This window comes from Cebus imitator, unplaced genomic scaffold (assembly GCF_001604975.1).
Source record: "Cebus imitator isolate Cc_AM_T3 unplaced genomic scaffold, Cebus_imitator-1.0 Scaffold75, whole genome shotgun sequence".
NCBI lineage: Eukaryota > Metazoa > Chordata > Mammalia > Primates > Cebidae > Cebus > Cebus imitator.
Window position 1 is genome coordinate 6,980,158 of NW_016107390.1, and position 13,797 is coordinate 6,993,954.

General features: G+C 38.7%; 1 protein-coding gene across 1 annotated transcript in view; it reads right to left on the bottom strand.

The window, feature by feature from the left end:
• FMN2 (formin 2) overlaps window positions 1-13,797 on the bottom strand; it is a 383,202-nt gene that overhangs the window by 105,735 nt on the left and 263,670 nt on the right. The window contains exon 15 of the mRNA XM_037739857.1: window positions 9,363-9,455. Coding sequence (XP_037595785.1) covers window positions 9,363-9,455 — 93 coding nt within the window. The remainder of the gene's footprint in view (window positions 1-9,362; window positions 9,456-13,797) is intronic.

Genomic DNA, 13,797 nt, shown 5'->3' on the forward strand with positions numbered 1-13,797 from the left:
TGAATGAACAATATATATTAGATAAGGTGTCATTAAACATAACCACACAGAAGACAAAGTTGTGACTGAATTAGTTGACAGGAATATGACCACAGGTTTGCAGGCACCTAACCTTGTACTTCCCTATAGGAACAATGGTTCTGTATTCACTAATTCAGTGTTCACAGTGACTCTATAAAACCTAACTACAGAAAATGATGAGAACTGACTGTCTCATATAAATAGTGTAAGGGTAATAAAATGTTATATTTTGTGTTGAACATAAAATGAATAAAGTATAAGACTTTATGTTGTATGTATCTAAACACATACATGCATATACGTTATCTCTATATTATGTAGAAAATATAAAACAAAGAAATATAAAATATTTCTTAACAGAAAAGAAAAGTCAAAAAGCAGAAAGACATACAAAGCATGTAACCACTAGTAAAAAAACATAAATACAAATGTATTTTTATATATGCACATACACACTTATCCATGCAAATTATCTCTGGAAAAACAGAAATGAATCATAACATTGGTTAAAATAGAGGACACTAGGCCAGGTGCAGTGGCTCATGCCTGTAATCCCAGCACTTTGGAAGGCCGAGGTGGGCAGATCATGAGGTCAGGAGTTCGAGATCAGCCTAATCAGCATGGTGGAACTCTACTAAAAATACAAAAAAAAAAAATTAGCCAAGCGTGGCAGCATGCGCCTGTAATCCCAGCTACTTAGGAGGCTGAGGCAGGAGAATCACTTGAACCCAGGAGGCGGAGGTTGCAGTGAGCCAAGACCACGCCACCGCACTCTGGCCTGGACAAATGACAGAACGCCAAAAAAAAAAAAAAAAAAAAAAAAAAAATAGAGGACAGTAATAGTGAGAAGACTTACATTCCATTATGGTGTTGTACTTTATAATAGATACGTGTATTATTTAAATATTCCCATCACTCATTCATAGAGAAATAAAGAATGAGGCCAAGCTTTCTGTCTTAGACAATCACATAGGTGGGAGCCCTATTTACAATGTTAGAGAACACAGGCGGGGCAGGAGAACTGAGACCCCTGTGTTGAATTGACAGTGATTCCTTCTTTCATTCATCTGTGAAGTAAATCTTTATTGGGAGTCTGTTATGTCCTAGGTGCTGAAGACACAGTATGGAACACATGGAGATATTTAGTGTAGGTGCCAGAGGCAGCATCCCAGTGGAAATCTGCGGGAGGCAGTGGTTAGGGACTCCCATCTGGAATCGATTCCCTGTCACTCCTCAGAGGCTCTTTGATCAAGTCTCATCTATGGTTGTAGAATGAATGATTGTGGCTCCTGGAAATCTAACCCCCAGAGAGAAGTGGGGATATAAACTATTTTTCTTTTCAGAAGAATCACTTCAAATTTACGCTTCTCAAATGTTAAGAGTGGCAGGAAAGGTACCTTTTAAAATGGAATCATCACTTGTCACTGCAATAGGGGAAAGAGTCGTCCATCTGGTTCATGGTGTCCGCATGAATGCTGTACTAATACAAAAGGGTGCTCATTTTGCAGTCTGGTTATTCATGACTTTTGAGTTTAATTGATTATCTTACATGGGATTTCATCTGTATTTATGGTTTCTACCACCTGACACTACACAACTGCACTATCTGGGTCTCTTACTATATTACAACGATTTTAAATTAAAATAAAATAGTGCTCCGGCCTCCTTTAAAACATCTTGGTTCCAGCTCGACTTTGCCATCTATTGTATTCCAGCCAAGTAATGAGCCCTCTGAGAATTTGTTTCCTAGTTGTAAAATGAGGATAATAATGGATGCTCAGACCGACCTAAAGAGTCATGGAAATAAAACTGCATGGAGTAAAAATGGGCTTTGCTTCACTCTTCAGCACAGCAGAAATAGTATTAAGGCTTAATAATTATCCTATGGGTTTTTTTTTCCACCAGCGCACCAGAAACTTACTGAGCCCCACCACCCCACTTTCCCCTAAAGCACAATTACCCACACAAAGTGGCAGAGGCGGGGGAGGCCCCCCAGGCTTGCTCCTGCAGACTGGGCCAGCATGACCAGCATGGGGACACCTCAGCTATCAGGAAGGAGGTGGGGGGGGCAGAGGCGACACAGGGGGAGGACAAGGTAGTACAAGGACAGGGGGCTCTGGCTGGAAGTCCTGAACTCCCAATATAAAGGGAGGAGAGAAAAAGAGTGGGGGACGTGTAGAGCCAGTGGGACCCTGAGAGCTTTGGAGGCAGGTGTGGGGAGGACACACAGAATGAAAAGAGGATAAAACCAGACCTGAGGATGCCGCCTCTGTCCTGGGTCTCAGGGAACATGGGCACATGCACGCACACACACGCAAATGCACACACACACGCACGCAAATGCACGCACACACAGGCACATAAGAAAACACGCTCCTGTTGCAAGGAGGAGGGTCCCAGAGACCTGCCCTCATTCAGGCTAAAACCTCGGAGGGGCCCAGCAAGGGCTTGGACCAAATCCCATGATTTACCAGTGCGGCAAGTTTTTTGGTTTTTCTCTCCAAAAAGGAAATTTTTAAATCTTCAGAAAAATCACACCAAATTCAAGAAAATTTAAAAATCTACAAGAAATCGCACCAAATTCATAATGGTAAAAATTGGTTTGCTTAAAAGACCATTATGCTTCTTTTTCAACATTATGTGGTCAATGAAGGAATATTACACCAAAAAATCAAACGTGTTTTCATTACTGGAAAGTTTATCATATTTTCAGAAAAAAAAGAAATGCAACATGAAACATGCTCACCCTGCACGGAGAGTACTACTCCATATCCATTTCCGATAAAGATACCCACTTTTACGGAGTTTTCAGTCTTAGGCACAGTTAACAGCCACTGCTTTTCACCATCCCTTTGTTCTCAAGTATAGCATTACCAATACTAAGGACAGTATTTAAGAGCTGAGATTTCAACATTCTTTTAATTATAAGCATGTGATTACAGATTTATGCATTTTCATTTTGGTTCTATTCCCCTAGTTCAGCCACAATTTACTATGCTTAAAGAAGAAATGTTTGGGAAAAGAGGGGGTGGAAGTATGAAGAGCAAGGTCAGTGAAAAATCCCATTAGCTATTTTTGATTTATAAAATCACGGTAGGGACTTTATGTAATAGCGTGGAGAGAGCCCCCAACTCCTTTTCAAAAAAATTTGCCATTCATCCAAAAAACAGTTGAGCTTAAGTTTTAAAATATACACTTATCAAAATGTACCATATTATTAAAAAGACAGTGAAGGCCAACAAAGGAGAACCAGGCTTCCACTTCTCTCCCAGTGACTTCAACGTGAGCAGATTCATACATAAAGATCATCCATTCCATCTAAGGTTCTTTATAGTTCAGTGATAATGTGTTTTTGTGAGTGTGTACAGTTTGTCCAAAACACAAATTAGATTTAACAATAAAGAGAGAGAAAAAAGGAAGGAGTGTGATGAGCTCTGAGAGACGCATTAGGAAAACATGAGTCCCCAGGCGATCTCATTTACCTCAGCTCTTTTAATCCCACATTTTCTGCTATTGAAGAAATAGAAAATTTAACACCAAACTGCAAATAAATGCTGAGTGACCATCTGGAGATTAAGAATTAGTTGTCTTCATCACACATGCCCAAAAACAAAACCATCACATATATTGGTTTTATGACAGAAAAACCCTATGTCACACATGGCTCCTTGTTACGTATGTGACAGAAAATAGAGATAAGCTAAGTTACAGTAACTCTGATGGAGAGTTCAGTCCAACACTTATGCCTCAGTTATAGTTGTCCCACAACAAGGGCTGTGCCATTCTAGGTCTTCGCTTCTATGTTAAAAGCTCAGAAAACCAGAGTCTGCTCATAGCAATCCAAGAAATATGTTCCATCCAGTGACCTCCACCTTCAGGTCCACAATCCTAGGTGTTGTTCAGTCCTCATTTACTCAGTCCATTTGAACATGTACTGCTATGAGTATTCGTATTCACTCTTTTCTGAAACCCTTCCCAATTCTGGCTTCCACAACAAAAGCCTCCTTCAATTTTCTTCCTATCTACATGACTACTAACACCTGTTTTTCACAGTGTCCAATACTTAGTCTCAGATCTTTATGCCATGTCCAACTCCTATACCTACCTGTCCACTGGGCATGCCCACTGGCATGTTTACATATGGGTAACCATGCCAGCCATTCACATCTTTCCCTCTGCATATTCTCTATCTCAGTGACTAGTACCCTCACTCACCCAGATTCTCAAACCTAAAATCTAAACGCCTATCTATCATCTCCTTGTCCGTTTGGCTTCATCTTGCTATCATCCCTCACAGCTATTCTCTCTTCAGCACCGTCACTACTTCCTTAGTACAAGGGCTCTCATTTCTTTACCAGCTTACCATAACAATCCTCTTTTCTTTTTTGAGACAGTCTTGCTCTTATCGCCCAGGCTAGAGTGCTAGAGTGCAATGGCACGATCTCGGCTCACCATAATCCCTGCCTCCTGGGTTCAAGTGATTCTCCTGCCTCAGCCTCCTGAGTAGCTGAGATTGCAGGCATCTGCCACCATGTCCAGCTAATTTTTGTAATTTTTTAGTAGAGACAGGGTTTCGCCATGTTGGCCAGGCTGGTCTCAAACTCCTGACCTTGTGATCCGTCCGTCTTAGCTCCCAAAGTGCTGGGATTACAGGCATGAGCCACCGTGCCCAGCCACCATAACGATATCATAAATGGTCTCCTGTTTCCAAGTCTGACCTCCACTGATCCCTTGATCAACGGGAAACTGTTGCTTCCCAAGAATGACTTCTGCTCCCCAAGACTTCCCGATGTGCAGCCTCACCACTCACTACTCCCTTCCCCAACACAACTATCAATTAACTTGTGTCCATTTCTTTGCATCACATTTTTTTCCTTCTTTAGTTTAAATTTTCTCACCCCCCATTCATCCCTCTAAGAATCAAGCATCACAGTCACAAAAAAGACTTGTCTTCTCCACAGGTGAATATTAGCACCCTTCTTACAGTTTCACACTATATCAGACAGAGTACATCTGAGTGCTACAGAAGGAATCGAGCCCAGAAGGAAAACGTACAATTGCAGTTGAGAGAGAAGGAGAGGTAACTCTAGGAGTGGATTCCTGGATAAAAATAGAAGTACCAGGTCCAGAGCATGCAGGCAAGGATCCGCCTTTAGTGAGAGCAGGGCTTTTCTTCTCTTGTAGTGAAAGATGCACAGAAAATACAGATTCAGATGCTGTTGGTTTGCAGGTGTGATGCTGGGTAGGCGTGGGAGCTTCTGTATAATCATGTAACTGTTTTCTCATTAAGAAATAAGGTGAGGTTATCATTAGAGTCTTGGGTAAATGGAACAGGAAGATTGTGAAGGTTTGAGAAGGGAAGATAGAAACAAATATCAGAAATAGAGACAGCTAAATTTGCAAGGGAAATCTAATAACACTGTTGAGAAAAAAAGTTATGTCAGTGGGTGTATGAATTTAAAGTGACATTAGTCAGTGTCCTTGTAAGGACCTTCCTGCAAACAAAAATGATCAGCTGCTTAATATTGTGGTGCAAATATAGAGAAAGCAAAGAGATGAGCTTAATAAGGGTTTCTGGACCTATTCCTGGTGAGCAAGACAGCACAAACTATACTGGGCATTGTTCTAGGGACAGGGGTACAGCAAGAAGCAAAGCAAAACTACCTTCTTAATGAAGCTTAGATTATGGAGGGACAAATAAATGATGCAGTTCCAGACAGTGATAAGCATTATGAAGAACATAAAGCTGGATGGCGGTCAAAACAATTTTTGAGTGAGTATATTCTCAATTCTACCAAGGAGGGTACATATCGAGCACCTTTACAAACAATGAATGCCTTACAACAGCAGGGCTAAATTCTCTAAATCTGCCTATTCTAGAGCAGAGTTGACAGCTGTTCCCAGTGAGGAGATGTTTAAACAGAGACCATGAAATCTTGGCTTCAGCAGAACTAGGAAGATAGGGAGGGAAAAGTGAATGGGTTGCAGGGCTAGATGAATTCCATAAGATTCTTAGACTGTGGGCCACAGACCACACAACAGCTGAATTACAAGGATAAGAGATGTTTCTATTATACAGATGGAGCTAATGCAATAAAGATATTTGGGCAGTATTGGGAATAGCTTCTTGAATTGTTGAAGAGATTTTAGGGTTTCAGGATGAGGCACATTAAAAAAGACTGCTTGTATATATAAAACTATAATCATACCCATATAAATGAATTTAAGCACAGAGGCTGATGTAAGAATACTATTATTGATAAAAGCCTAATTATAAGCAAAGATTTGGCATTTATTTGTGCTAAGATGGTATTTAGTTTATAATTTTAATTTTGGAATCGTTTCCTGATGGACTAGAAGAAACATGGGGCAAAGGAATTGGCTATATTCTTAAAATTTTATTTTATTTTAGTTTTTTTTTTAGAGACAGAGTCTTGCTCTGTTGGTCAGACTGGAATGCAGTGGCACTCACCGCAACCTCTGCCTCCCAGGTTCAAGTGATTCTCATGCCTCAGCCTCCTGAGTAGCTGAGATTACAAGCATACACCACCACACCAGCTAATTTTTGTATTTTTAGTAGAGATGGGGTTTCACCATATTGGTCTGGCTGGTCTCGAACACCTGGCCTCATGTGATCTGCTCACCTCAGCCTCTCAAAGTGCTGGGATTATAGGCATGAACCATATGCCTGGCCTTACAATTTTATTTTAAGGGAAATAATAGGGTTGGGCTTTGTGTCCCCACCCAAATCTCATCTTGAACTATAATGCCCATAATCACCATGTGTCAAGGGAGAGACCAGGTGGATGAAATGGAATCATGGGGGCGGTTTCCTCCATGCTGTTCTTATGATAGCGAGTGAGTTCTCATGAGATCTAATGGTTTTATAAGGGGCTCTTCCCTCTCCATTCAGCATTTCTCCTTCCTGCTGCCTTGTTAAGAAGATGCCTTCTTCCCCTTCACCTTCCACCATGATTGTTAGTTTCCTGAGGCCTCCCCCAGACATGCTGAACTGTGAGTCAATTAAACTTCTTTTCTTTATAGATTACCCCATCTCTGGCAGTTCTTTATAGCAGTATGAAAATGGACTAGTACAGGAAACATATTTTGAACTCCATTGTTTCCCTACATGTTATTGAAAACAGCTTTGAGAGTGACTATATTTAAAGCTAGACTTTTATTCTTTCATATTTTTGACATGCTTGATCTATACACATTTCATGTATATAGATTTCTTCAAAGAATTTTCTGTTGTTGTTTATGTTGTTATCACCTGTCTTCCAGGTAATGCAGAATGTAAGGTCCATTAAGATATACATTTTCTTATTCACTGCTGCAAATCATACCCAACAGAATACCTGGACATATTGAAAGCATTAAAATAATTTTTAAATGAACGAATAAACATAGAAAACTCAAACAGATGCAGAGAAGAAATAAAAAGGCAGCTGAAAGTGGTGGAAGAGGAGCCATGAAGACTCATCTTGTTTTAACTTAATGGCAAAAAGTGAAGCATTTCCTACTTATAAAGTACATGGGTTAGTATCCTTACAACATTATTTTCACTTAACATGGAGAAGTTTAAAAAATGTTAATAACTGAGTTTAATAATAAGGGGATTAAAAGATCTTTCTGTAAGATTGTTAAATTCCAAAGAGATACACATTTAGTATGACCGGGCAATCCTGTCTTTCCTACCAGTGAACTACTACACAAATCCTAAACACCTCTAACTGCCTTTTAAATCATTCTAAAGGACCATCAGAGATATCATGCTTGGCTGATCATCTGTGTTTTGAAAGCACAATTCCTAAATTCCAAATATGTTGCAAAATATAATTTCACTATTCAGTATAGAAAACACTAGTCTCAATGCCTGATCTATAAAATGCATATTCAAAATATTATATAATAAATCATATATAATGTGATCAAGAATATGAGTGACACTTATTTACATTTTGGATGTGAAATCCAGCAAATTGCTTGACTGCTTTTTTGAATAAATCCTAGGATTAAAGATTCCTTTCTTCTCATAAGACAAAAATGAATATTCTGTGCTTTTACCTATATTATTTCCTGTTACATTTTTTAAAAATATGCTACACATTCTTGATTCCAAAACCCCACTAGATGGAAAAAGCAAGATTCACTTTCATTCACTACTAAGAGTGGAATGAGTTTACAGTGTTCCCTAATATTTAACCTCTAAAGGACTAATGATTTCGGTCAAAGGATTCTTTAAGAATCAATGAGTAGATTTTCTACTCTGAGTTATGAGGACCTCAGAATTTGAAAATGATATTCACCTTGATTTATGAGTTTCACCAGAGTTCTGTTTCAATCTTCACAATTATCTTAAATGATTAAATAATATTTTCCCATTTAAAAAAAAAACAACTGTGCCTAACATGTAACCGAATAGTAGTATGACTAATTCATTGTAAATCATCATTAATGTTACTTGAACAACCTGTAACAACCGATAAAGTATGGAGCCAATCTTCAGAGTGTTCTTGGCCTCAGTCTCAAGCCATGTCAGCCTCTAGGAGAATTCCTGAAACAGCAAGAACTTTCCCAGAGCATGGCATGATATAAATCTGATCTTTAGAAGAGATAGAACATTCCAAAGTTGAAATATTTTGAGTAGTAAATGCTTTGATATAATTATAAGTTTCAGTGACTTCAAACATCAAGACTTTTAATAGATGTTTTTCCTTTTAACATTTTTGTTTATTATCTTCTAAAATTTTCCATCCCTGCTTATCTCCTAGAAATGCAGGATGAGTCCATGAGATAATATTTAGAAAGTTTTTAAGCTCTCTGAAAGAAAGGTGTTGAATATCCAGAGGTATTAGTGTATCCCATTTAAAAATAGCAAATAATGCTCTGAAGATCTAAAGAACATCAATGCATTTTATTCTTTGGGTACAATGTTTTGACAAGCCAAATAAATACCAGGTTGAAATGAGGTCATTAGCACAATTAAAACACAAAAGAATACGATCTAATTTTCTACCACAAAAAGCACAGAATTTTAAATATCTTTTCAAAAATGAGCTACTTTAACTAATATCTATTGTATTTACTGTCATGCAAACAAACAATAATAATGAGCAAAATAGCATGTTTAGCAAATTGCTAAACATCCACAAAATAGCATGTTTAGCAAATTGTTAGCCTCTTACAACTCTGTGACTCATAATTCAACTTAATCTGTTTTTCTGTAATGTCAAAATAAGCCCTTTTAAAGCAATACACATTTTTAAACAATGCCTTGTACCTTTTTTTCTTTTCTGCTGAAAGAGGAGAAAAACATAACACATCTCTTTGGAATTTACCTTGACTAATAAATTGTTCCATGTTTTCTTTGAAAGGCTGCATATGCTCTTTTGAGGAGACCTGGTATACTTTCCCTGCTTCAACTTCACAGGCTGAAATGAGAGAGAACATTATTTAAAGTGTCACATTGTTAGTGGAGCATTAAGACAATTTTTAAAACATCTTAGCTAATGTTAGAAAACTCTATTAACTTCCCTAATCAGCGTATGTTTTATACTCATTTGGAGACACCCAAATGTGGACATGAGAAGCCAGTGACCAATGCTTCCTTTTAGAGGGCTGTAAAAAGAAACTGTGCAGAATTTATAATCTCAGTTAGATTATTTCCAAACCAATCAGCTGGGCATGTTATATAAGCACTAAACCTCAGTCTCTTCATCTATAAAATGGGCATGATAGCAAAGCCTGCCTCACAGTGCAGTTATAAGGATTACGTCTGTTAAGAGACGTCAAGTGTTAGAATGATGCTTGGCACAGAGTAAAGCAATAGGTAACTATTTTCTATCAGCATCATCAACATTATTATCAACTGACTTCTAAAAGAAGTTTATTCCTAACTAAAGTCCAAATTTCTGAAAAAAAAAAAAATAACATGGGTGGTATTGTTAGTACAGCATCCAATAATTTTGGAGCATATATTACATGTCAGATCATTTTATCCATTATTTAATGTAATCCGTAGAATTAAGCCCATAACGTAGTCATTATTACCTCCTTTTACAGCTGAGGAAGTTCAGGCTCCAATAAAGCCACACAGACAAGTAGCAGATTCATAACTAAAATCCTGATCTAACATCAAAGTTATCCTCTTTTCATGCCTGTGGCATCGTAAATATCTCAGGTAGTCTACAGATTCCACTTGGGTTAATATTAAGAAGTACGTCTAAGAAGATGTCTGAAGAAATGCCTGCCATTACGGTGATAGCAAGAAACCAGAGCCAGTAAGAAAATAATTCAACAATGAAAAGTATATTTTTAAAGACAAAACTTTGGATAGAACACATCTGATACAAAAACAAGCAAACAAAAAAACCAAAAAACTTCTCACTACACTTCTTAAAGTAAGGTTGCCATTTCTCCCAAAAGAATTTGTCATTGCATTTCTAACATATTTTCTTTCTTTTATAAAGCTGTAGTTTCCTCTTTTTTCCCTCCAGTTCATCAGCTTATCTAAGCACGGGAATATAGGAGGGCCATGTTATTAGCGTACCTTCTTCCCATCAAATGTACATGACTTTGGGCTTAGTATAATCTAAGACCAGTGTAGGCAGATCCAGGGTTCTTTCTGCCTGTCTGCTTCTCACTCCTCACCTGTGCCAGGTAACCTCTTGCAGGTTGGGTGATGGAGAATTTCTAACCCGTACCCATAGCCCATGTATTTCATAGCTCCAGATTCAACATATGAAACTTCCACGAACACGGAATTCCTCACAGACTTCTCTAAACTTGGCACCTCCTTTATTCTCCCTTCACTGGTGGAGCTAACACCTAACCTAAATAACTTAAGCCAAGCAGGAGAGTTCTTCTCAACTACCTCTCTTTATTCCAACATCCTGTTGTTTTTACCTCCATTCTTTAGTTGGCCCCATCTTTTCCATTCCTGTTCTATTCTGGTACAAATGCCCTCACTGTTCCTCCTGAGTCTACCGTCAAAACCTGTTATCTTGGCTTCCCATCTCCAATCCTCCACATAGCCATGCTCCTCCTCGTAGCCTGAAAAGCCATTCAGAAGACCCATCCACTTCACCAAAAACTGTTCAATGACCTCTGCACTCACAGCCACACCCTGAATACAAGAAGAACTGCAAAGCCTACACCATGACATGTAGCACTTGTGACAATGTAGGCCTTGCCAAATTTCAAACCATCCGTCTCTCTCTAGTCCCGAAATCTTCCGCAGACTCAACGCAAATTCTAATCTCTAGATGTAACTGCCCCTGGAAAGCATTCCCGGACCTCCCCACAGGGCCTGCTTTCCTCCATCCTCTGCCACTTGTCTCCAAGCAGGACGTGGCATCCCTCTTCAGTGTTTCGGTGTTTCCAGGGCATCTTGTGCAACAGAGTTAAAGCTGTCATGTACTGAGTACTTTCTATGTGTCAGGAATAGTATTAAGCATGCTCCATGTACTGTCCCATTCAACCCTTACAAAATCATTTGAAGTAGATGAATATGCTCAGTTTACATCAGAGAAAAATGAACTACAAAGAGACTGCCCACATTTATACAGTTCACAAGTTGAGGAGGTGGTATTCAATATCAATCACCACACGATATTAAAGTTATTTGTAACTGTGTGTCTTCTGTCCCACTAGACTGAGCTACTTGAAAGGAAATCCATCTTATTTCCATTTGTATGTGAGTGTCTGACTAAGGGAACAAATTGCTGTTGGATGGGTTAGTGGCTGGATAGTTACTTAAGTGGAAATAACACTCTAGATGTTGGAATCTAGCAGACAGGGTTTAAATTCTAGCTCACCCATCCACTGAATGTGCCTTATGATTTGGGGCTAATTACCTAACCTTTTCAGATCTTAGTAGCATCATCTGGTTGTGAGTTTAACAAGATCTAACACGAGTGTGATGATTAGCCACAATGAGTATAAAATACCTGAAACTCACTTTGTGCTAGCTAAGTACATGCATATAAAACAATAGCTATTGGCTACTATTGTTTTTATAAGACCAACTGGAGTTCAGACTAAAGAAGTGTAAGATAAAATACAGTAGCTGTTTACAAAGAGCTGAAGTACGGTCTCATGGATGACTGGGTGTTGACACTCTCCGTGTTGATCTCAAGGAAAGAGGAAGCTGAATGAGCAGAAGTTAGAGATGTCAGTTCTATGTAAAAGGGATGGCTAATGTTTAGGGAACTCCTACAGTGACATAACCTGCCTTCTGACGGGGTGAGCATTTTGTTACTGGGACTATTCAGAAACTAGCTGGCTCCTTATCAGAAATGTAGAAAGGGGTGGGTCAGGTGGCAAGACATATATAGTCAACTTCGTGTAGGTGGTATCACTTATGACAGCCTCATGTAGCCGGAAATTCTGCTTTTTAACAATGTTTCCAGGTGCATATTAAGGATATACTTAACTAATGTTATAAATTTGAGAGTTTCCTAAAAATGAGTAAGGATTCTGAATATACGGAAGACAAGTTATATCACTTAAAGGAAATGAAGCCGAGATTTAACAGCCCTTCTTACCATTTCAGCAAATTTCTAGCAATGTCAGGTGACACAGTGTTCCCAAAAGTCTTTGAGCAGTTCTTTTTTTTTTTTTTTTTTTTTGAGAGAGAGTCTTGCTCTGTTGCCCAGGCTGGAGTGCAGTGGTGTGATCTTAGCTCACCACAACCTCCGTCTCCTGGTTCAAACAATTCTCGTGCCTCAGCCTCCTGGGTAGTTGCAATTACAGGTACCTGCTATCATGTACTGTTCATTTTTGTATTTTTAATAGAGACAGGGTTTCATCATGTTGCCCAGGCTGTTCTTGAACTCCTGACCTCAGGTGATCCACGCGCTTTGGCCTGCCAAAGTGCTGGGATTACCACTGGCGTCTGAGCAGTTTCTAATGTACACATGACCCAGATATCGATCAACTATCTACTGATTCAAGGGACTGCTCTAGGCGCTGTGATGACTGCTATGAACCGAACTGACAAAAGCCCTGTCCTCAGGGAGCTTGTCTTCTACTATATTACAATCTTCAAGTAACGACTTTTTAATCCCAGTGACTTTTTAATTCCTAATAGGAAAGTAAAATCCTACTAGCCTCATGTCCAATAACATAGGCTAGCATGAAAAAAAAATCTAACTCTCAAATCCTATTAGCCTCATGTCCAATAACATAGGCTAGCACGAAAAAAAAAAATCTAACTCTCACCTTGACTCACTTGCAAAACCTAAAAGCCAGAGGAAAGGAAGGCTAATATTTTAATTATTCGTTACAATTATTTCATTTCCCATTCTTAAGTTAAAAAAAAAAGAATTAATAACTGTCCTTTTCTTCATGACACCATACAGTGTCTTGGGGTCTAGGGTGCTGTATGAACATTCTAACACTAGAAACTTGCAGAATCATCTACTACGTCTGGTGACTTAAAAAGGGACTTCATTAGCTGGGGAAGAAGGGAAAGATCACAGACTGGCTGTGACAAAGTCTTCTAAATGGTGACAACCATCCTCTAGATCTTCATTTTTACTCTAAACAATAGAACATTCAACAAATAAGAAGATGGATGCTGTAATAATTTTCCTTATTTTTTTTGCAACAAAAGCCAAAATAGACAAATGGGACCTAATCAAACTCCACAGCTTCTGCACAGCAAAAGAAACAATCATTAGAGTGAATCGGCATCCAACAGATTGGGAAAAAATTTTTGCAGTTTACCCATCTGACAAAGGGCTGATATCCAGAATTTACAAAGAACTAAAA